The sequence below is a fragment of the Lineus longissimus genome, chromosome 8, assembly GCF_910592395.1.
Source record: "Lineus longissimus chromosome 8, tnLinLong1.2, whole genome shotgun sequence".
Taxonomy (NCBI): domain Eukaryota; kingdom Metazoa; phylum Nemertea; class Pilidiophora; order Heteronemertea; family Lineidae; genus Lineus; species Lineus longissimus.
In genome coordinates, this window is record NC_088315.1 from 7,436,132 (window position 1) to 7,460,797 (window position 24,666).

General features: G+C 40.1%; 1 protein-coding gene and 1 long non-coding RNA gene across 6 annotated transcripts in view; both read left to right on the forward strand.

Moving 5' to 3' along the window:
• LOC135492103 (transcription factor Sox-6-like) overlaps nucleotides 1-8,121 on the forward strand; it is a 166,622-nt gene extending 158,501 nt beyond the window's left edge. For all 5 annotated transcript variants that reach the window (XM_064778283.1, XM_064778281.1, XM_064778282.1 and 2 more), the window contains one exon: nucleotides 6-8,121. In XM_064778283.1, the coding sequence (XP_064634353.1) occupies nucleotides 6-32 (27 nt within the window). In that variant the 3' untranslated portion in view covers nucleotides 33-8,121. The remainder of the gene's footprint in view (nucleotides 1-5) is intronic.
• Nucleotides 8,122-10,710: 2,589 nt separating this feature from the next.
• On the forward strand, nucleotides 10,711-12,386 carry LOC135491990 (uncharacterized). Its single transcript, XR_010448006.1, has 3 exons — nucleotides 10,711-10,791; nucleotides 11,358-11,774; nucleotides 12,284-12,386. It is a non-coding gene; the product is annotated as an uncharacterized LOC135491990 (long non-coding RNA).
• Nucleotides 12,387-24,666: the final 12,280 nt, after the last annotated feature.

Below are 24,666 nucleotides of genomic sequence, written 5' to 3' on the forward strand. Positions count from 1 at the left end.
TTCAGACACCAATGGGACCTCCGAGCTTCTGAATGGACAGTCCTGTAACCAGCCACAATGACCAAAGTTAGCTGTAGTATATTTCTGTTAGCGATGGAGCAGGAGAGATGCCCTATGGAGTGACCATCTTGGATTTTCGCATTTTGTGTCAAGTGAGAATGGTGTACATCTTTCCGAGAACTTGTAAGGGGGCTCTGTCATCTTCCTTGGGCATGGAACAACTGGAACATTTATCAGGGTGTCATCTCGATGTATCATCTGGATGTGGAAACTGGTTGTGTAGAGTTCTTCAGCATTGTCTTGACGATGAAAATCAGCTTCGTCTCGACAATGAAACAACACCACGGTTGCTGTAGTCGTAGAAATAGTGTCATTTTTATAGCGGTGACGATTTAGACATGTGCGCTGTCGACAGGCGGCCATAAGGCGTGTACATACATACATTTGACTATTTATAACAGTGCATGATAAATTGATCAGAGGGTTCATTGTGTTTTTGAAGTCAGGACATGACTATACTTCCGTTGGCTGTGTACGCTTGACAATTTAGTTAAAAACATTCAGAGATTTTAACGAGTGTGTTTACAAGGTGATGCGCGCTGATGTTAGCAGTGTGACACTGCATAGTTGAGGTCTAGATGATATGTATATTCATTATGGCTGCACCCTATGTAGAGATTGGAGTTGTCAGTAGAAATCTTTTGGAGAATTCGAATTGGAGTTGTCATTGAAATTTTATGACGAACTCTAAATGGGGTGGTCATTTGAAATCTTCTACAGAACTCTAATTATAGAGTGGTCATTTGAAATCATATACCGAACTCTAATTAGAGTGGTCATTGGAAATCTTATAACGAACTCTAATTAGAGTGGTCATTTGAAATCTTATACATAACTCTAAGTAGAGTGGTCATTTGAAATCTTATACAGAACTCTAATTAGAGTGGTCATTGGAAATCTATGAAGAACTCTTATTGGAGAATGGTCTTTGGAAATCTTATGAGGAATCTAATTGGAGTTTTGTCAATGGAAATCTTATGCAAAACTCTTAATTGAAGTGGTTATTAATTTGGTTTCGTATTTTCAATCCTTTTCAAGAAGCTGTAATTGGTTCAAGGATATATCCTATGTTTGAGGAAATGAATTTCTACTCTGGGTGCAACCATTATGTTGTTTTCAACACATTCTGTCTAAAACGGACCATGGCTACAAGGGGCCAGATTAATTATGTTTTTACAAGCCAGGTGGCGTTACGTTTCCACCTGGCGTTATCGCTTGCAGCTGTAATATTTATGCTTTCAAGAAGGACGAAAAAAGTCCATCTCTCATGTAGGTTTGAGAGCGCACTCTGTATTTAAGTACAATTAGGAGTTAAAATGTGCTAGTTATTTTAACCTACTTGGGCTGAATCTGTAATTTGTAATTAGTAGTGTAGATATTAGTAATTCGATGATTGGTTGAATGTCGACCAAAATTTTTGGTAGTATTTTAGAATTGGTGGCTTCCAGATGACGTGTGCCGTTTCGGAGCTTCCAGAATTTACACGCACCCAGGGTGTTCATAGTTAGTTGCTTCCAGGTTTCTCAGACAACGAACTCAATTGACCTTTGGCCTGTCAATTTGTGGTGTAGCCTGTTAATATGTTAGATCAACCCTTTTAGATCAGATTGCCGTAATCAGATTCTGTATACAAGGAATTGGATTTTTTGGTAAGATTTGAACATTCTTATCAACTGATGTTCCAGTGAAATGAAACAAAGTGAATACTGGAAATTTGCAAATATATCTGATTTCAATCTTCCTGGTCTTAAGGGCCAATTGTAATTATTTGACCACCTGTACTTAATTATACACCCGGTTCTATAATTATTTCTTTTTTTGTAAAAAAACACAACAACGAATTGACGTTTTGATAGATTTTTATGGGGAAGTTTCCCAATTGTAGTAATTTTGTGATAAAATAACTTTTGAGAATTAGTTCAATGTTAGAGTTGACTATGAAGAGATTTTAGATGAATTCTTCATTCGAGCTCGTCGATATGAGATATCATTGCATCATATCATGATTTAATTAAGTGTTATTGATTAGTGTAATTAATTGACTGTGTAATTGACGATTGATTGGTCTATTGTGTAATTATGGTTATAATTTAAGATGTTGGTAGGAAGAAATTGTCAGATACGGTTGATGTCTTTAATGGATTGAAATTAATGAATTCAAAATTGGGAGGGGACCGAGAAATCCTTGTTAAAAATAACTTTTAAAATTGCCGCATATTAAAAGTGTAGCCTGTTCAAAAACACAATTATTAGTACATGTACCATCATAAAGGCATTGTATCCCCAGGATGAGGTGTTTGCCATAAACTTCTCTATTGACTTGGTAATTTGAATGATTTTGTTTCAAATATCTGACGTTTGAAAAAATTTCGATTTCCATTAAAGCCGACAGTCTTACCTGCTAGGTGTTGTGTAACAAACTTGTGATGAGGGCACCATGTTAAATTTTACACGTTTAGATTATTTCTAGAATTCTAGAGTCTGAAATTGGTCACCGAAACTCGGGGGTCAAGCAAGATATGCGTCATTCGAAATCGTGAAAGTCGAGAATCTGTAATCCTGACAAGCTTTAGTGTGATTAGTTGTGATACCAAGGCACTGCCACTTGGAGGTTAATTAATTAATTAGTATTCACGTAATCTTGCCATTAACGAACAAAATGCTAATTATTAGTATTAAAGCAATCATGAAAATGAAAATTTGTGTAAAATGTACAAAACTGTGTTGTAGTGGGCTGCTACTTCGGTCTGTCGCATATATGACACGCCTCTTAAATATTGGCAATAGTTTGTCTGAATTTTTCTTTATTTTGTTAGATTTGCTCATTTTTTCTGCGTAGAATTTTCATTTATTTATGTTTACTTTATGCAGTTATTATAACGATTGCGGACTTAGGATCTGATGCTAGGTGGCGTCACTGTAGCAGATGCACTGATGCTGTGTAGCACTTACAGATTCTAGTAATGAGCTTTAAAATCATGTTATTGCACGCATACTCATGAAGCCTGCCGCAGAAGAAGGGGTCAGAGAGCGCTGTTTCCTTGGAAATATTAAAATCAGAAAGAATGATCCACAAGTTAAATTTATGAAAAACTTTAAAATAAAATATAAATTTGGAAACTACTGTATTAGACAAAAGTTCAAAAATTGGTTTAAGTGGGCGTTCGTCATTCGAAGGGGAAGAAATCTCTGTGGCAGGCTTGCACTACTGTGGCACAAACAGCTTTGTACATTGTCGCCATCACGTGCAGCTGATTCAAACGTTGTGAAATCGCTCAGCATGTTTCACCTCAACTAGTGCTTATATGACTGTACATTTCGTACAATGGTAGTAGACATATGTCGGTTCTTGTGAGAGTGAAACATGCTGTTATACCATGACAAGTTCCCAACTTAATGTAGGAACATTATGTTACTTCTTGTTGGCTCAATTCACATTTTAGTTTTTATTTTGTATTTTGTATTTTAATTTGTTTATTTTATGTTAGATTGATATAGGAGACGTCAGGGAGGTGTCTTTCTTTTATTTAAGATTTGTTCTTTGTAATTGGGAAAAAAAAATACTGGGTGTCGGGGCGGTAATTTAGCTAATTTAGCTGCCACTGTCGGCATGCGTCCACAAAAAATAAGATTGGTGTAGTAGCAAGTGCGGTCAGAATCAGGCAAGATTTACGACTTCCTTGATTGACTGGACGTGGCTCAAAGTCTAACTGTTACAGTTTGTTATCAACTCTGAACATAACCCTCTCATACCTCTCTGAATGTCTCCTACCCAAGCCTGCTGTTATTTTTGCTTCTAGTTCTTGCCAATATTGAGTGACGCTGGATATTCCCAGTTGAAAAAGTAGGGCACTTTGTAAATAAGATGGAATAAAATAATAAGAAGTACGTCCTTTCTCCAAATAAGCAACCAACACTTAAGACAGAGCAAGTACATGTATAAAGGTGTAGCGTGTAAAAAAATATCAACATCAAAAAGCCCCAACAAATCCTAAAAACAAAATGATAGTCCTTTCTTACAAATTTCCCACAAAGAAATCTGAGGGAATACCAATGATTATGACTCTTGTGATTAAAAAGCCTTGTTTCTATCATAAGTAGGCCTAATGTAGATGTAGCAACTAGTTTGATACGGTGACCAGGCCCCTAGAAATCCTTTAATTTGTGTCAGTACCAGTTATAAGTCATATCATCATAATTATTTATTCAGCATGATTTAGCCAGTTTCTTGCAATCCGGGTAAAACACTTCTCCGCGACCGATATTTCAGTCGAATGATGTCAAGATGCAATTCATGGCATTACGTCATTGCCAAGGGCGACACTGTAGAAAATGCAGTCGACTGAAAATATCCCGTTAGAAATGTAAAAACATTTATATACCCGCAGGTATGTCGCCAGCAGGTAGTGCCCGATCTGCATCATCACATCATCGCCCCGTACCAGAATGTTCCAATTTTTCACAATCCAGTTCAGAGCATCTGGATGGAAGATCCCACCAAAAAACCTGACCAGCAGAACAGAATCATGAATCAATGCACGAAGTGATGGTGAGGTCATTTAATGGATAAGCAAGAAATCCTGCCACCAATCCAATAAATATAGGACCATTCCTTCAAACTTAGCAATCATAAGGACTGTAAATAATCTCTCAAATTGCATGTCGGCCATATACCCCTCATAAATATTGAAAATATACCAAAAGAATACCTATATAATATAATGCATGCTAGATCATTTTCAATAAACAGCAAACTTTTGTGAAATATTATCATTTGGATAATGTTGTCTGGTTACTAGAATTTGGTGAAAATCAAACACACAATCAAATTTGACCATATCACGAGATTGTGAAATGATTTTTGCCTAATTATTTTGACAAGGACATAAGGTGTATAACTTGTTACTGCATTTAACTTAAATGATGTCTTAATTTATTCCCAAGGTTTTGTCCGATTGCTTCCCTCCGCTTTTGGAGTTGAGAATCTGCGGATTGGTTACTATAGTAATTAAATAATAGGTAAATTAATTAATTAGATAATTATTGAAGCTTTAATTAGAGACGCACACTCCTCTTGTTGGACCAATTGTGACTACCAAGGTATTGTAATTATTTTACTCAGCAAGTACATCAGAGTACTAGAAGTTTTATCAATTTGGTTAGCTGGATGTAACACTACAGGATGTCCCAGAAAATACAAGTCACCGTCAGATCTAAATTGTATTGAGGCAAGGTATTTCCAATTTAAACAGCGAAACATCTTACGTCTCCATGTCTTAAAGGCCTGTCTTCACATACCACACTCTTATATTTTACACCACATTGCCTATTAACAAAGGCATTGTGGCGTGCTCGACATGCAGCATTAGAAGCTTATGTGGGGCTAGGCCTTGACAGATATCTGGCCGTGATGGAAATGACTTTGCGTCTTTTCTTGGACACCCTGTGGTATGAGTTCAGCACCAGATCTTTTGTTATTGTGATATCGTAAAGTTGATATAGAAATGATTTCTTCTGAAACTAAAACTTTGTTTTGAGTGTACTGTGAACCCAAAAATAAAACGCCAGCAAAAATTTGGCGGGGTTTTATACAGTATGATGTCCTGTTGCATGTTATCCTGTTGATAGGTTTCCCACAATAGGAAAACACAGCGCCTACTCTTTGAGGGCTGAATTAGGAGACTTAGGCTGACAGCTGTGCCCATTGATCATGTCAACTTATTTCACAAGAAGCTGCCAATCCCAGCCTGGCATTTAGTCCTTTATTTTTAATCCAGATTCATGTGCAAGGGTTAAAGTTGGATGATAACCTGTACTGTTGTTGATATCGGATGTTACAGTGAAAGGTGACTGGGCTACTGAAAACATGCTAATAATTCCTCTAATAACTCTATTGGTCCTTTAAGGGGCTATAAAGCCATTTAAGAAGAGGCTTGGTGTTTTCCTAGTGTATTTATTATGAATATAGTTTAGTCGAAAGAGTTTATTGTTCAGCTGCACTTCAAAGCACATGACCTTAACCTGACCTTCTGCAACCTCAAAGCAAGTGACAAATTTTCTGACTCCGAAAGTTTATGTTTCTTTTGGCAATTTTTGTGACTAATTCCCAATACCTGTATAATTCACAAAAATGGTCTTGTTGGCATTGAGACCCCCTCAAAATGTTTGCATGCCCCTTAAATCAAACTTACTTGCTTGATCGAAATGACTATGACTATTTGTGATTGTTTAACGGAGCAAATGCCTCCGTGTACAAATTCAGGCTGCACCAAAACATCGTGATTTTGTCGATCACAAAATCAGTGTCATTGGATGTTGTCAGAATAATGTGTCGTTCGAAAATGTTTGAGGCCAAAAGTTCATTTTATTGATTTTGGTAAGATGAGTTCTCATGAGTTTGTTATTGATTAGAATGATTGATTAGAAAAATTGGATGTTATCACTGGTCAAGAAGAAATTAAAGTCTATTACAAATTTGATGAATTTCAAAATTACTGTTTCAATGTTTTCAGTTTTACCGAGTGTTGAGTTGAGTCAGACTTGTTTCAAATTAAAGGAGGGGTGTATCGCATCATAATAATGGGCCAGAAGTTATCAAATTAACTGAAGTTCTTGCATAGAGCGCGGCAATGGGATGTGTCATTAGATGTCCACAATCTGATAACTGTTCTTGCACAATTTTCTTGAGTGTATCTGTCACCTCCTTTAAACAGTTACTCTATCTGTCCCATTCTCTGAACAGAAACTCTATCTTCCTGGCCCCCTAAACAGTAACTCTGTGATTAGTTAATTCAAGTGCTGACCCGACCTTATTTAGATACACTCCTCCTTTAAGTGTTGAATTATTCTATGAAAGGACATGACCAAAGTTGTTTAATCTGTTAAGATTCTAGATTTTGTTAATATCATCAAGTATAGATTAATCCATACTTGATATCATGGATCATTAATTAATGTAAATCTGGGTGTCCAGTTAAAGTATTAGATTAACAAATTAAAATGTTATGTATAAACTTAAGGAATTATGTATTTCAACTTCACCTGTTTTACACGAACTCTAATAGAACTCCCTTGAATTTTTGCGATGATGAGATTATTTGACAGCTAAGGAATTGCCAGACTAGATAATGTTGGGACCAGTATGAAGAAGTAAATAATCAATAAGAGATTGTAATTTTATTTTAAGGAATTATTTATCATAACATAGGTAAGAATTTCGTGCTTTTGAACCACTTAGTCCCTGCACCAAATATTGGTAACATTTCTCTATGAAATGATAAACAATTTGACTTTCTGATAAATTGAGATGAGACTAACATTCTATTCCGAGAGCGATTTTTGATACAAACCACTGGTTGAGGACAATCATAAATGTATTTGTAGCTCTGGCATCACATTCTTAACTGTAGCCATATATTTCATGTACAATGTGTCGTTGTATTTGGAAATTTTATAAAAAACTCTCGTTGTAATATGTGCTGTCAGATTTAATACGTCTTGGCGATGTACCACAGACGTCTGAGTTGCTCGCCCCTCCTTCTGAGGTAAGAGTATTAGAAATGGATACTGAAAAATGTAATGCATTATGCCCAAAAGTGTCTGGGCGCTTAAATTTCCACCACCTGCAAGATCAAGAAAAGATCCAGTAAAGAGCAGTTTATCATCAAATAAAACAGTAAAATAATCGTTATCTAAAAAAAGCAGTTCTCTATCAAAGTGCAGAAATTGGCTTCAGCCACTAGTTATTTGATATGTTTACATCTAAGTGTGCTGTTTTCAGCTTGACCAACTATAAAAGTATCAACTAAAAAAATGGACTGTTTCATGTACATCCCAAACTGTATAGTCTGTTTCGAATGTGTTCTTATGTCTGCATCCTCCTTTAACAGGTGTATGAACTTATTGTGCGTTTCCTCTGCCAAAGTTTCCATGGATGTGCGTCTCTGAAGATTGCACTCTCTATGTTGTATCGGTCTAATGACTCCTGTTTGAATAGAGTATGATACGGTTATGTATAAGGCAGGAGAATAAAATTAATAAAGTCATTTTGTAAGAAGGAAATTTTGATATTGTCCCGATTCTAAAACATGAAGAAATCAGTAGGAGATGGTACATCCACAATCAGTCCTTCACAATGATGTTTGGCACCTTGCCTTGCTAGAATGTCAGTCACGCTGTTGTGACAGTCGCAGCAAATGAGAGGGCCGTCTGAGTGGGAGTGGTGAGTGCAGAGATACTGAAGAGATTTGCTTGTCAGCCGCACTGTTCGTGACAGTCACAGTCAAGGGCAGTCTTGAGTGGGAGTGACAAGGTACATACATACCTAGGACATGTGCATGTCGGTCAGACTGTTGTGACAGTCACAGCCAAGTCCATAACCATCTGAGTGGGAGTTGGAGGGTACAGAGATACCAAGGACATGTGCATGTCGGTCAGACTGTTGTGACAGGCACAGCCAAGGGCAGTCTTGAGTGGGAGTGACAAGGTACATACATACCTAGGACATGTGCTTGTCAGTCAGACTGTTGTGAAAGGCACAGCCAAGTCCATAACCATCTGAGTGGGAGTGGCAGGGTACATAGACACCTAGGACATGTGCATGTCAGTCCGATGTTGTGACAGTCACAGCCAAGTCCATAACCATCTGAGTGGGAGTTGGAGGGTACAGAGATACCAAGGACATGTTCATTTCAGTCGCACTGTTGTGACAGTCACAGCCAAGTCCATAACCATCTGAGTGGGAGTGGCAGAGTACAGAGATACCAAGGACATGTGCATGTCAGTCGCACTGTTGTGACAGTCATAGCCAAGTCCATAACCATCTGAGTGGGAGTGGGAGGGTACAGAGATACCTAGGACATGTTCATGTCAGTCGCACTGTTGTGACAGTCATAGCCAAGTCCGTAACCATCTGAGTGGGAGTGGGAGGGTACAGAGATACCGAGGACATGTGCATGTCAGTCGCACTGTTGTGACAGTCTCAGCCAACTCCAGGACAATCTGAGTGGGAGTTGGAGGGTACAGAGATACCGAGGACATGTGCATGTCAGTCGCACTGTTGTGACAGTCACAACCAAGTCCATAACCATCTGAGTGGGAGTTGGAGGGTACAGAGATACCCGGGACATGTGCATGTTAGTCGCACTGTTGTGACAGTCACAACCAAGTCCATAACCATCTGAGTGGGAGTGGTAGGGTACAGAGATACCAAGGACATGTGCATGTCAGTCGCACTGTTGTGACAGTCACAGCCAAGTCCATAACCATCTGAGTGGGAGTGGTAGGGTACAGAGATACCAAGGACATGTGCATGTCAGTCGCACTAATGTGACAGTCACAGTCAAGTCCATAACCATCTGAGTGGGAGTGGGAGGGTACAGAGATACCAAGGACATGTGCATGTCAGTCGCACTGTTGTGACAGTCACAGCCAAGTCCATAACCATCTGAGTGGGAGTAGGAGGGTACAGAGATACCAAGGACATGTGCATGTCAGTCACAGTGTTGTAACAGTCACAGCCAAGTTCAGGGCCATCTGAATGGGAGTGGGAGGGTATGGGAGGGTTTGATATGGCGGGGGTTCACCACCAAATGCAAGGGTAGGCTAGACTTGTCCATATCGTCATCCTGATCGTCCTGACAAGACGAGGTCGGTCCGCCGGTCCACAGCGTCCGGAGTGTAGGACAGGCGCGTTCTTGACGGGGGTCGGGCGTCAACTTCATTCATGGGCAAAGTTATTATGGAAACCTCATTCTTTCAGCACTTGGGATTTTCAGTGGCAAATTCGAAGATCCCCACCCATCCGCTTGCCTTCCCCTCTGGCAGGATCATTTGGTTGTCCCTGCGAGGGGTAGCACCTTTATTGGGGACAGACTGCTATGAGATCGTCGAACTGTACGGTAGAGACAGCATGGACACACACGGGCGCAAAAAGAAATTCCCAGCAAGTGCGAATTTGCTTCTCGACGGCTCACAGACGGTCTTGCAGTATGTTCATTCAAATGCGCTTAATAGACCGGGATAGCCCTATTAAAACAATTGGCAGAGTCCAAGGATCAATAGTAATATTGATAAGCTGTGACGTGGACAACACTTGCACAGCCGAGCGTTTTTCTTGCAACCTCTTTCATAAGCAAGGTTTTCATGGATACCTCGTTAGGGATGTTCAGGGTCACCCCTGATGGGTCACTTGAGGTTCATTTGGTTGTCCCTGCGCGGGAGTACAGCACCTTTATTAGGAAAGACTGCTGTGAAAAAGCCCAACAACGTACGTTCTTGGGAAAGACAACATGGACGCATTGTTCAAAAAATGATCGCATCTTCTCAGAGACGGCTCAGAGACGGCATTCAGTATGCTCATGCAAATTCAGGATAGGACTATTCAAATCATTATTATGTTGTATTTTTCAAGTGCCTTAACTGGGTTGGCTGGATGCGTGAAAATGATCACCCTATTGCCCCCATCCCATTCAAAACATGTAGCTTTCCCTTTGTTGAATTTAAACTTGTGATTAAAAAGGTTTCACTGCTCGAAATCGACGCTTCTTCTGCATGTGGGCTGTAGGCCTAAGTGAATGTCACCCATGTTCGTTACCGCTCAAACATTCTGTCATTGTCCCTGGTCACATGACGCGACGTCAGGAGTAAAAAGTCGGCCATCGGACACGAAGCTCCACGTGTGTTGAATCTGTTCAAATCCAAAATATCTCGGAAAAGCTTGCAGCTGCAGTGGTAAGTCTTTATCATTAAGTTAACTATTATGTTCGACTTGAGGATGAATTGAACCCAATGGCAATTCGCCAAGTAAAGTCTGTGAAACTTGCTTTTTGAATTTTTTTTCGTCGATGGGTGTCATGGCCGTTTCTCCTCCAAACATGTCCGTATGTCTACCCGTTGCACCCTTCCTGCCCAAGCTAAAAAAAACTTGCCCGAAGTGCGACATTCCTGGTTCAGTAAGTTGGGCTTTGTCAAAACGCCGCATTACGACCTAAAATCAAAAAGGAAAATAGCTCCACTTTTTGGAGTCATAAATCGGAAAAAAGCTAAAATATCTTTCGGCTATTTTGTTAACCCCTTTTCTCACGCAACGTATAGTTTACCAAGATTTTGCAATATAAAGCGATTTACTTGAAGCTGTCCATCCTTTCCAATGTTACTGATATTTAGAAAAAAATTACCTTTATGTAATCAACATGCTTGTCAAGGGCATGACAAAATGGCGTAATTTTGATAGTTGTGATTAAATCCATGTCACTTTCTAGTCATGTCATTAAAGATCTCTGTCGATTTCTTTTCAGGGACGATATCATACCGACGACCACTGTATATACTGAGACGTCTAAAAACTTTGTCTTGCGAAGAGGACACTCCGGACGCAGTTGATCGGCCTCGTGCTATCGCCGAATAAGGAGACTCAATTAGGATGTGTACACTCCGGACTCAGTGCTGTTGCCAATTAAGGAGACTCAAATATGATGAGTACACTCCGGACATAGTGGACTAGCCCCGTGCTGTCGCTTATTAAGGACATTAATTGCCGGGCGCAGTGGATCGGGGAAGTGCTGTCGCTTATTAAGGACATTAATTGCCGGGCGCAGTGCGTGTGGATCGAGGGATACTCAATTAGGATGACTCGGGTGACGCAATGTACTGCCCCTGGAGTCTAGCTAGGAGTTGTTGAAGATGGGGAACGTCTCTCTCTTTGGTTATAGATGGTAAGTTGACAATTCAATAGGTGATTTGCATGATGTAAGGTTCTGTCCTCGAAAATATTTTATGTAATGGTTAACTGCAGTTGCATAATAAACAAAATGAGTTTGTATACCTTTCTGTAATAGGCCTTTTATAGTTGATCTTGGATTTTAATACATTGAAATGAACTGAATTGAATTGAATCATCGAATGTTGGATATCCGTTCATAAGAGCCAAGATGTGCACTGGTCATGGAAGAATGTGCCCTTTCCTAGATTTCTGTCGTTCTCGCTCTCGTTCTCGCTCTCGTTCTCGCTCTCGGATCAAAATCTGAACCTCTCTAATTGTTTAGCGTCACAAATTTCCTTCATTATACGCAAACTCGATACGGATAGGTCATACAAGAGATTTTTTGAATTGGCTTTAAACATTAGCGAGTTTCAACATACTTATAATAGTTTTTTTGGTTCATTCGCTGCTCGGTTTTACTTTGCCTGAACTTAAAGTCTGTTTTTCTTTGTGTCGTTTCAGGTCCAACCAACCCCCTAGGGTGACGTCCTCACCCTCGCGACAGATGTCGTATGATTTGCAGCCCGATTTCCAATTTCCAATTTCTGTATGATTTCCATTAAACATCATGAATTAAAATAGTCTTCATTTCTTTCCCCTTCCTCCACCCTCCCCTCCCTCTCCCCTCCCCTCCCCCTCCCCCTCTACCCCTGCTCCTAACCCCCTCCCCATCACCCTCTTCCTCTACCCACCCCTCTAACCCCCTCCCCATTCCTCTCTTCCTCTACCCAACCCTCTAACCCCCTCCCATCACCCTCTTCCTCTACCCACCCCTCTAACCCCCTCCCCATTCCTCTCTCCCTCTACCAAACCCTCTAACCCCCTCCCCATCACCCTCTTCCTCTACCCACCCCTCTAACCCCCTCCCCATTCCTCTCTCCCTCTACCCAACCCTCTAACCCCCTCCCCATTCCTCTCTTCCTCTACCCAACCCTCTAACCCCCTCCCCATTCCTCTCTTCCTCATCCCAACCCTCTAACCCCCTCCCCATTCCTCTCTTCCTCTACCAAACCCTCTAACCACCCCCTCGTTACTTCGAAATACTTGCAAAAGTTACGGAGCGAATCCACGCAAAAATTTTTTTTGGCAGGTGCCAACACATATATACTCTGCAAATCCACCAAAAAATTTCTCCTCCTATCCCGTTCACTTCCTCCATCACGGACCCGTCCACAGCATCCAACACATATCCTCTCCACAGGAGACAACCATACAATATACTTAAAAAGACACACTTTATTAATTCATTACAACAATAATTGCATGGATAACCCAGGATGTTCTAATTACCTGTCGCCTATTCTTCTAAACAACTCATATTTCTTCAAGTCCAATGTCAATTAAAAGAAACATTACACCATTGTTCTGAACCACCACAAGTTCAACAGAGCCTGGCATAAATGACCCAGGATATTCTTCAAGTCCATTATCAATTAAAGAAACATTGATCTCAACCACAAGTGAACAGACCCAGGATATTCCTCTCAATTCCAATGTCAATCAATTAAAAGTCAAAAGAAACATTGATCTCAACCACAAGTGGACAAGTTGAACAGAGCCTGGCATGAATGACCCAGGATATTCTTCAAGTCCATTATCAATTAAAGAAACATTGTTCTCAACGACAAGTGGACAGAGCCTGGCATGAATGACCCAGGATATTCCTCTCAATTCCAATGTCAATCAATTAAAAGTCAAAAGAAACATTGTTCTCAACCACAAGTTGAACAGAGCCTGGCATGAATGACCCAGGATATTCTTCAAGTCCATTATCAATTAAAGAAACATTGTTCTCAACCACAAGTGGACAGAGCCTGGCATGAATGACCCAGGATATTCCTCTCAAGATCAATTAAAGGTCAAAAGAAACATTGTTCTCAACCAAAAGTGGACAAGTTGAACAGAGCCTGGCATGAATGACCCAGGATATTCCTCTCAAGTCCAATCTCAATTAAAAGTCAAAAGAAACATTGTTCTGAACCACAAGTTGAACAGAGCGGTATGAATGACCCAGGATATTCCTCAAGTCCAATGTCAATCAATTAAAAGTCAAAAGAAACATTGTTCTCAACCACAAGTGGAACAGAGCCTGGCATGAATGACCCAGGATATTCTTCAAGTCCATTATCAATTAAAGAAACATTGATCTCAACCACAAGTGAACAGAGCCTGGCATGAATGACCCAGGATATTCTTCAAGTCCAATATCAATTAAAGAAACATTGATCTCAACCACAAGTGAACAGAGCCTGGCATGAATGACCCAGGATATTCTTCAAGCCCAATATCAATTAAAGAAACATTGTTCTCAACCACAAGTGGACAAGTTGAACAGAGCCTGGCATGAATGACCCAGGAATATTCAAATGTCAATCAATTAAAAGTCAAAAGAAACATTGTTCTCAAGCACAAGTGGACAAGTTGAACAGAGCCTGGCATGAATGACCCAGGATATTCCTGCAATAGTCTTTGTTCTCAACATTCATCCATGTTCAATCGAAACTGTGCCAAAGGATATATCAGTGGCTCAGAACATTCTAGTCCAATATTAGACTATTGTTCTGAGCCACTCATATGTCTCTCGAGTCCTGGACAAGTTCAACGAAGCCTGGCATGGATGTCAACATGTACCCATCAACCTGCAATAGTTTTGAACATGGATGAATGTAACAGCCAAAGGATATATCAGGGGCTCAGAACATTCTAGTCCAATATCAATAATTTTACAATTTATTTCAAAGTCAATTTCCTCAAAACAAAAAAACATGACACTATTGTTCTGAGCCACTCATACATCTTTGGACTCCTACACAAGTTCAACCTGGGGCATGGATGACACAAGTTGTTCCTATTACCGGGGGGGGGGGGGGGGGGGGGGGCAACTGCCACTAAGGGTTGAAAAAGTGTGAATGATTTCCACAAGTTTACTGCTTTCCTGTGGGCCTCGCATGCTATATTTTTCTGTTCGGTTCTAACACCAAAATATATTACGATCACATTTCAAGCATCAACTTTTATTTTTGACAAAGGACCAAACAGTTCAAAGGCTTTTGATATACAATGAGAACTATAATGGCGCACGTAATCACTTCTTTCACAAGGCTTGATGACGTACGTCTATGGCAATTGTCCAAGAATTGGTCAGAAAGAAATGCCCCTGTTTTTCGTAGCGCGTAGTGGCCTGGTGGTTAGGGCGGACGATTGCGAGCGTTTTTTAGCTCAATGTCGCGAGTTCGAACCCCATACGCGGTTTCCAATCAAGGCAGGCGGTTTTTACTCAAATCAAGTAAAGATAAACTGACATTATCTTCTTTTAATATTTTTTTCTCCAATCAACATATTGTTTCAAAATAAAACTTGAACATAGGCTCCACCATTTTGACTGAAACTTGAAATTCTAAAGCAATTAATCAAACTCATTCAAAACGAAGTGGATGAAACTACCATTCACATCATTTTGAAGAAGTTCGCATTGCTTCAGGACCTCAAATTCCAGCCGAAATGGTGATACCTATGGTCAACCCTTGAAACAATATATATTGATCGGCGAAAAAAATATTAAAAAAAGATAATGTCAGTTTATCTTTACTTGATTTGAGTAAAAACCACCATTCACATCATTTTGCAGGACTTCAAATTCTAGCCGAAATGGTGATCCCTTAATGCCTCACTGTCGATGATTTAGCATACGAGACAAGTGTGTCCTATCTGTTAACCGTTCACGGTCGAGTATCACACGTATTACTTTCACGAATTGTTCCTCTTTCCCGAAACTGGTCGAGATGTAGCATACGAGACAAGTGTGTCCTATCTGTTAACCGTTCGCTGTTCAAGATCGAGTATGACACGTATTAGATTCACGAATTGTTCCTCTTGCCCGAAACTGGTCGAGTGTTCATCTGCCGAGACCAAGCGAAGACGTCACCTGGAAATCGTAACATTAAGAAACTTTAGACATTTTTTATTGCTGACATGGTCAATTCAAATATGCTGGGAACTTGGTATCTTCTTCCTGCAGGTAGACCTTGATTTCTTTGGCACATTGGACATGAGAAATCTTAGTGTTTCAAAATTGCCTTCCTTTAAAAAAGGATAATGGAAAACACCTTCAACTGCAACTATAAAATATTGTTCTAGAACGGGGTGTAACAATAGTCCTCCCTGAAACCAAATATTGTTATCAGATTTCAGCAATTACTGTGGCAAGCTTGGTCGTTATCATCATATGGCCATTTAAATGAAGTCGTCGATAGCGGGTCGCTCCTATCTCACAGTATATCGAAACTATTATAATGTTTGTGCGAGTAATATAACCATCGCTCAACCCTTGGAGTCAAGATAATTACTCCAAGCTCAACCCAAGCATACAGTTCAAAGGCTTTTGATATATAATGAGAACTATTGTGTCACTTGGCCGACATGAATGGCGCACGTAATCACTTCTTTCACAAGACTTGATGACGTACGTCTATGGTAATTGTCCAAGAATTGGTCAGAAAGAAATGCCCCTATTTTTCGTAGCGCGTAGTGGCCTGGTGGTTAGGGCGGACGATTGCGAGCGTTTTTTAGCTCAATGTCGCGAGTTCGAACACCATACGCGGTTTCCAATCAAGACAGGCGGTTTTTACTCAAATCAAGTAAAGATAAACTGACATTATCTTCTTTTAATATTTTTTTCTCCAATCAACATATTGTTTCAAAATAAAACTTGAACATAGGCTCCACTATTTTGACTGAAACTTGAAATTCTAAAGCAATTAGTAAAACTCCTTCAAAACGAAGTGGATGAAACTGCCATTCACATTATTTTGAAGAAGTTCACATTGCTTCAGAACTTCAAATTCCAGCCGAAATGGTGATACCTATGGTCAACCCTTATTTTGACACAATATGTTGATCGGCGAAAAAAATATTAAAAAAAGATAATGTCAGTTTATCTTTACTTGATTTGAGTAAAAACCACCATTCACATCATTTCGCAGGACTTCAAATTCTAGCCAAAATGGCGATCCCTAAGCCCCACTGAGTCATCACTGTTGAAGATGGACCATATGAGACAAGTCCTATTTTAACACCTCACTGTTAAGTATGGACTTTCAGACTAGTGGAGTCAATCTTGACCAAAAACCGCCATTCACATCATTTTGAAGAAGTTCTGATTGCTTCAAATTCTAGCCGAAATGGTGATCCCTAAGCCCCACTGAGTCATCACTGTTGAAGATGGACCATATGAGACAAGTCATATTTTAACACCTCACTGTTAAGTATGGACTTTCAGACTAGTGGAGTCAATCTTGACCATTCCAGTCAGTCTTCTGTATAATGGTTAACTGATATTAACTTTAAGGGGCAACCTGGACATGAGATTTAACCATCGCTCAACCCAAGCATGCAGACATGAATGGCACACGTAATCATTTCTTTCACTAGGCCCGTGCAAGTGTTGATGACGTACGTCTATGGTTATTGTCCAAGAATCAGTCTGAAAGACATGGCCCTACCTAACGGAGGGCTTCGTGGCCTAGTGGTTAGAGCGGACGAATGCGAGCCTTTTATTGCTCGAAGTCGTGAGTTCGAACCCCGTACGCGGTTTGCAATCAATGAAGGTCAAAATAAACTGAGATCTTTTTTTAAATTTTTCCGGTGATCATTTTTGTTTTTTTGTTTCAAAATAAGGGTTGAACATAGGATCCACGATTTTGGCTAGAACTTGAAATTCGATAAAAGCAATTAAGTTACTCTTTCGAAGTGAATGCCAAAATCAAGGATGAAAGTCAGTTCTTTGTTTAACAGAAAACAGACTCATACCCTTGAAATCGCCATTCACACCATTTTGAAGAAGTTCTGATTGCTTCAAGTTCTAGCCGAAATGGTGGTGCCTATGGTCAACCCTCAAGGCCAACAGATAATGCCACAAGTCACTGACAAAAACACCTGACAAGAGAGAAGAGGGGACCAAAAATGCAACTTCTCCTAGATGTAGACAGAAAAAAGGCGACTACCATCTTTCGTCTTCCGTCAGGCCACTGCAGACTTAAAGAGGATCTACATGGATGGAAGGTGCCACAGCAACTCAGACACCAGAGCATGTGCTCCGCAACTTCCCACTGAGGGACACATGGCCATACGGTGCATCAATGGAGACAAATCTATGGGGGTCAAGGGAGGAACTGCTGTACCACATTTGGGTGACAATCATTTCTTTCTCCTCTACTTAATAAGTAACTCAATTAAAATCTCTGTACCACTGCTATAACAGGGACAGCCAATCAGTTCTTTCTTCTAGTTAATTAGTAACTCGATTAAAATCTCTGTACCACTGCTGTCCTTTATTGGCGCAGCATGTGGTGAACCATCAAGGTCGCTACCCTCGAGCCAGCTGGATCAGGCAATCATTTATTTGTTGTTAGTTGATTAACTCGAACACAATCACCATACTGCTGTCTGACAGCAGGATAGGACAATAACTTCATTAGCAATAAAATCACCATACTGGCAGCAGGATGAGACAATACCTTCTTTGTCCCACTTCATTAGCAACTCGATTAAAATCTATGTATACCACTGCTCTACGACATCTGAGCAAATCATTAATTTGTATCTTAATTACCATGCCTAAATCACAGCTATCTGACCTCTATGGTCAGCAGGATCAGCTAATGATTGTTTTGTCTTTGTGCACCACTGCTGTAACAGGGACAGCCAATCATTTCTTCTAGTTAATTAATGACTTGAATAAAATCTCTGTACCACTGCTGTCCTTTATCGGGGCAGCATGGGGGTGAGCCAATAAGGCCTCGTTAAATAGTACATCCTGAAACCAGTGCTCTCACCAGCTTGACCAGCCAATCATTTCTTTGTCCTTTGTTGATTAACTCGATTTATATCACCATTCTGCTGTCTGACATCTGGACAGCAGGATGAGACAATAACTTCTTTGTCCCACTTCATTATCAACTCTATTGCTGTACGACATCTGGGCAATAGGGTGAACATATCATTAATTTGTATCTTAATTACCATACCTAAATCACAGCTATCTGACGTCTATAGCCAGCAGGATCAGCTAATGATTGTTTTGTCTTTGTGTACCACTGCTGTACCACATCTGGGTAACAGGGACAGCCAATCATTTCTTTCTTCTAGTTAATTAGTAACTTGATTAAAATCTCTGTACCACTGCTGTCTTTTATCGGCGCAGCATGGGGGTGAGCCAATAAGGTCGCTACCCTCTAGCCAGCTGGATCAGCCAATTATTTATTTGTTGTTAGTTGATTGACTCGAATACAAATCACCATACTGCTGCTGTCTGACAGCAGGATGAGACAATAACTTCTTTGTCCCACTTCTTTAGCATCTCGATTAAAATCTATGTATACCACTGCTCTACGACATCTGGGCAATAGGATAAGCAAATCATTTCTTGCCCCTTGTTGATGTGTATCTTGTCTTTATGTACCACTGCTGTACCAGATCTAATGGGTAACAGGGACAACCAATCATTATTTCTTCCAGTTAATTAATAACTCAATTAAAATGTCTGTACCACTGCTGTACCAGATCTGGTAACAGTCTCAGCCAATCATACGACATCTGAGCAAAAGGGTGTGCAAATCATTTCTTGGCCCTTGTAAATGTGTATCTTGTCTTTGTGTACCATATCTCATGGGCAACAAGAACAGCCAATAATTTCTTTCTTCTAGTTAATTAATAACTCTGTCAAAATCTCTGTACCACTGCTGTACCAGATCTGGGTAACAGGATTAGCCAATCATACGACATCTGAGCAAAAGGGCATGCAAATCATTTCTTGCCCCTTGTTAATGTGTATCTTGTCTTTGTGTACCACATCTGCTGGGTAACGAGGACAGCCAATCATTATTTCTTCTAGTTAATTAATAACTCTATTAAAATCGCTGTACCAGACCTGGGTAACAGGATCAGCCAATCATACGACATCTGAGCAAATTATTTCTTGGCCCTTCTAAATGTGTACCACAGCTGATGGCTAACAGGGACAGCCAATCATTACTTCTTCTAGTTAACTAGTAACTCTATTAAAATCTCTGTACCACTGCTGTAGCAGATCTGGGTAACAGGATCAGCCAATCATACGACATCTGAGCAAAAGGGTGTGCAAATCATTTCTTGGCCCTTGTAAATGTGTATCTTGTCTTTGTGTAACAGGGACAACCAATCATTATTTCTTCCAGTTAATTAGTAACTCTATTAAACTCTCTTTACCACTGCTGTACCAGATCTGGGTAACAGGATCAGCCAATCATACGACATCTGAGCAATAGGGTGTGCAAATCATTATTTCTTCTAGTTAATTAATAACTCAATTAAAATGTCTGTACCACTGGTAACAGTTTCAGCCAATCATACGACATCTGAGCAATAGGGTGTGCAAATCATTTCTTGGCCATTGTTAATGTGCATCTTGTCTTTGTGTACCACTGCTGTACCACATCTGATGGGTAACAGGGACAACCAATCATTACTTCTTCCAGTTAATCAAAAAATTAAAAATCAAAATCTCTGTACCATTGCTGTAGCAGATCTGGGTAACAGGATCAGCCAATCATACGACATCTGAGCAATAGGGTGTGCAAATCATTTCTTGGCCCTTGTAAATGTGTATCTTGTCTTTGTGTACCACTGCTGTACCACATCTGATGGGTAACAGGGACAACCAATCATTACTTCTTCTAGTTAACTAGTAACTCTATTAAAATCTCTTTACCACTGCTGTACCAGATCTGGGTAACAGGATCGGCCAATCATACGACATCTGAGCAATAGGGTGTGCAAATCATTTCTTGGCCCTTGTTAATGTGTCAATCAATATTTCTTCTAGTTAATTAATAACTCTATTAAAATCTCTGTACCACTGCTGTAGCAGATCTGGGCAACAGGATCAGCCAATCATACGACATCTGAGCAATAGGGTGTGCAAATCATTTCTTGGCCCTTGTAAATGTGTATCTTGTCTTTGTGTACCACATCTGATGGGTAACAGGGACAACCAATCATTATTTCTTCCAGTTAATTAGTAACTCTATTAAAATCTCTTTACCACTGCTGTACCAGATCTGGGTAACAGGATCAGCCAATCATACGACATCGGAGCAATAGGGTGTGCAAATCATTTCTTGGCCCTTGTAAATGTGTATCTTGTCTTTGTGTACCACATCTGATGGGTAACAGGGACAACCAATCATTATTTCTTCCAGTTAATTAGTAACTCTATTAAAATCTCTGTACCACTGCTGTACCAGATCTGGGTCACAGGATCAGCCAATCATACGACATCTGAGCAATAGGGTGTGCAAATCATTATTTCTTCTAGTTAATTAATAACTCAATTAAAATGTCTGTACCACTGCTGTACCAGACCTGGGTAACAGGATCAGCCAATCATACGACATCTGAGCAATAGGGTGTGCAAATGATTTCCTTGCGCTTGTTAATTTGTATCTTAATTATCAGAGCTATCTGACGTCTAGCCAGCAGGATCAACCAATCATTGTTTTGTCTTTGTTAATAAGTAACTCAATTAAAATAGCTGTACCACTGCTGTACCACATCTTGGTCACATGGTCAGTCAATCATTTTTTTCTCCAAGTTAATCATTGCCCGACTGGTAACGATAGAAGGTCACTCCTATCGCGAAGGAGGTTATTCATTATATAGGACGTCAATTAAGTAAGCAGAAGGGAACATGTATGGAGAAGTACTTCTTATAAGTTAATTATAAGGACTTTTTACAAAGCATTTTCAGCCAGTTCGATTCAAACTCAAACGATACATGTACACAAAATTTTGATACATTGTACATAATGGACATGAAGATGTACTCTAAAACCTCGAATACAAGGTATGAGGTCCCATTCATTACAATGGTTTTGAATGGAGATGGGCCAATAGTCAGGTATTATTCTTTTATCAATGCCAATGGAGTCGCATGTATTATAATCACGCGCTGACCTTGGCTGACATGGACAGTGAAACGAAATCAACATAACTTGTTATAGTAGGACCATTTCTTCTAATAAAAGAGACCCATTGTGTCGTTTCTTTATAATTGATATTGGGGAAAATTAATTTCATCATGACTTGCACCTTGAACAACATCCTCCTCCATTGTAATGAATGGAGGCGGAGCCTCAGACCTTGTATTCGAGGTTTTAGAGTATATACTGTAATATCACAACAGCAGAAATTGTCTCTTCTGAAGGCTTTAAACGCCATCTTCAGGGTAATGAAAGAACTGATTCCTTCAATGCGTTCACTCAGATGACTTCGTGAGGTTTTTGGAGAGTGGGTAGTGGGGGAGTGCTGAAAAGGAGGTCGTTAAAAAATAAAATACACCTAGGGAGCATATTTATCTGCCTCTGTTGATTCATTAAGCTCTGGTCTTGCATTGGGAAGCGATAGCAAAACCTTATTGAGCTATCTCCGATGGATTCTTTCCCTCGGGATCCAAAGAGGATGGGGGGGGGGGGGCATAGACGCTTGTGAGGGGCTACGCTTTGTTGAGACAACACATTTGCTTTTTGAAAGGTGTTACTTTCGTGCCTTAAAGCATTGACTGAAAGAATACTGCCTCATTGAATTGACGAAACAGAACGGAATGAACGGAATATGATGGAACATGATAAAATTTAAAACAGTTGTGAAGATGTTTTCCAAAGGGAGGACCAGCGGGAGATGATGACGTGGCTTCTGTGGAGAGGGCGCCAGACATACATCCGTAGGTTGGCACGAAGTGTATGGGCGGTTATTACCGCAAATAAAGACAAACCAAAGCAAAGACACTTGTGTAGCATATCAAGGACACGTAGATTGATACTCCTGGGCGGTTATTACCGCAAATAAAGACAAACCAAAGCAAAGACACTTGTGTAGCATATCAAGGACATGTAGATTGATACTCCTGTGTGTGCCACATCAAAGACATCTGGACCATACACCACGTCAAAGATAACGATGCGAAGTCAACAGGCGGCGCCACTGTAGATTGCTGGCGGCCGTACGCTGCCTGTTGACGTTGTTGTTATTTGCCACCTCTCTCCTATGGCAAGCCGTTTGCTTCAAAAAGTCGAAATGATTTTTTTTCTAGTCGAAATGATTTTTTTCTAGTCAAGATATTTTTTTTCATGTCAAGAAAAAAAATTTGAAATTAAATTTTTTTTTTCAAGTCGAGATATTTATTTTTCTTCTCATTTAACTTATTGAAGTTGAATCAATTAATAAAAATTTCACTGCGAGAAAAAAATGATTATAAAAATAAAAATAGTCGCTTATATCAACAAAAACCTATAGTTGTCGAAATCGTTTTTACTTGTCCCAAGACGGTGGCGCCGCCTGTTGACTTCGCATCGTTATCTTTGATGTGGTGTATGGTCCAGATGTCTTTGATGTGGCACACATAGGAGTATCAATCTACGTGTCCTTGATATGCTACACAGGTGTCTTTGCTTTGGTTTGTCTTTATTTGCGGTAATGACCGCCCAGGAGTATCAATCTACGTGTCCTTGATATGCTACACAAGTGTCTTTGCTTTGGTTTGTCTTTATTTGCGGTAATAACCGCCCAGGAGTATCAATCTACGTGTCCTTGATATGCTACACAAGTGTCTTTGCTTTGGTTTGTCTTTATTTGCGGTAATAACCGCCCAGGAGTATCAATCTACGTGTCCTTGATATGCTACACAGGTGTCTTTGTTTTGGTTTGTCTTTATTTGCGGTAATAACCGCCCATAGAAGTGCAGGAATACAATTATTGTTCACAAGATAAATGGATACTATAAGTGCTGCCACTTGAACAGTAACTCTATACTATCATTAATAGTGTCAGTCAGGCAATCAGTTCCGTTAATTCAACGAGGCCAGCAGCAAATAGGAGTTGGTCCGAAATGGAATGATTTACTTACCACACGTAAATGGTGCTGTGCCCGTCCTATTCATATGGTCCTATTGCACGTATTGAGTCTGATGTTAACCGTCATCAAAGACCATCGTCGTTTCGTTCGAGCGTTTCCTTTTCCGCAGCGCTTTTACAGCATTCTCACTATACAGCCCATCTCAGTTGCGTAATATGGAAAAAAGAAATCAAATAGCCATTAGAAATCTGTGGTGAAAAGGATCGACTTAACAGTCAGAAACATCTATCAGAATTTTAACACGGCTGCGACGGCAGCATCCAACGAGCGATATGCGTACAAAGCTGAATTTTCTTTCAAGAAGTTTCGAGATCAACGACATATTACTTTGGATGAGCTTTACTGTAAAATCGGTCAGGAACAACAAGCGTACAAAGCTATATTTGCAGAACGGGACCATTCTACACATTTGTTCATCGCAGGACGTCCGAGAAAGTGCTGTTATCTGAACAATTCTAGGAGGCCAAAAAACTTGGAGTTTGTCCGAAATGAACTACTTACCACGCAAATGGTGCTCTGCCGGGCCCGTCCTATACATATGGCCCTATTGAACGCCTTACAGCAAAGCCCATCTCAGTTGCAAAATATGGAAAAAAGAAATCGAATACCCATTAGAAATCGTGGTGAAAATGATCGACTTGACGACCACAGACATTTGAAACATCCATCAAGAGCTTTGTTTTCTATTTGAATGGCTGCGATACCTACGATAGCTACATGCAACAGTTTTAGCGATATGCATACAAAGCTATATTTGTTCCAAGAAGTTTCGAGATCAACGACAGATTATTTTGGATCAGAGTTACTGTAAACTCGGTCAGGAACAACAAGCGTGCAAAGCTATATTTGCAGAACGGGACCATTCTACGATACATTCTTTCATTGCGGGGCGTATATG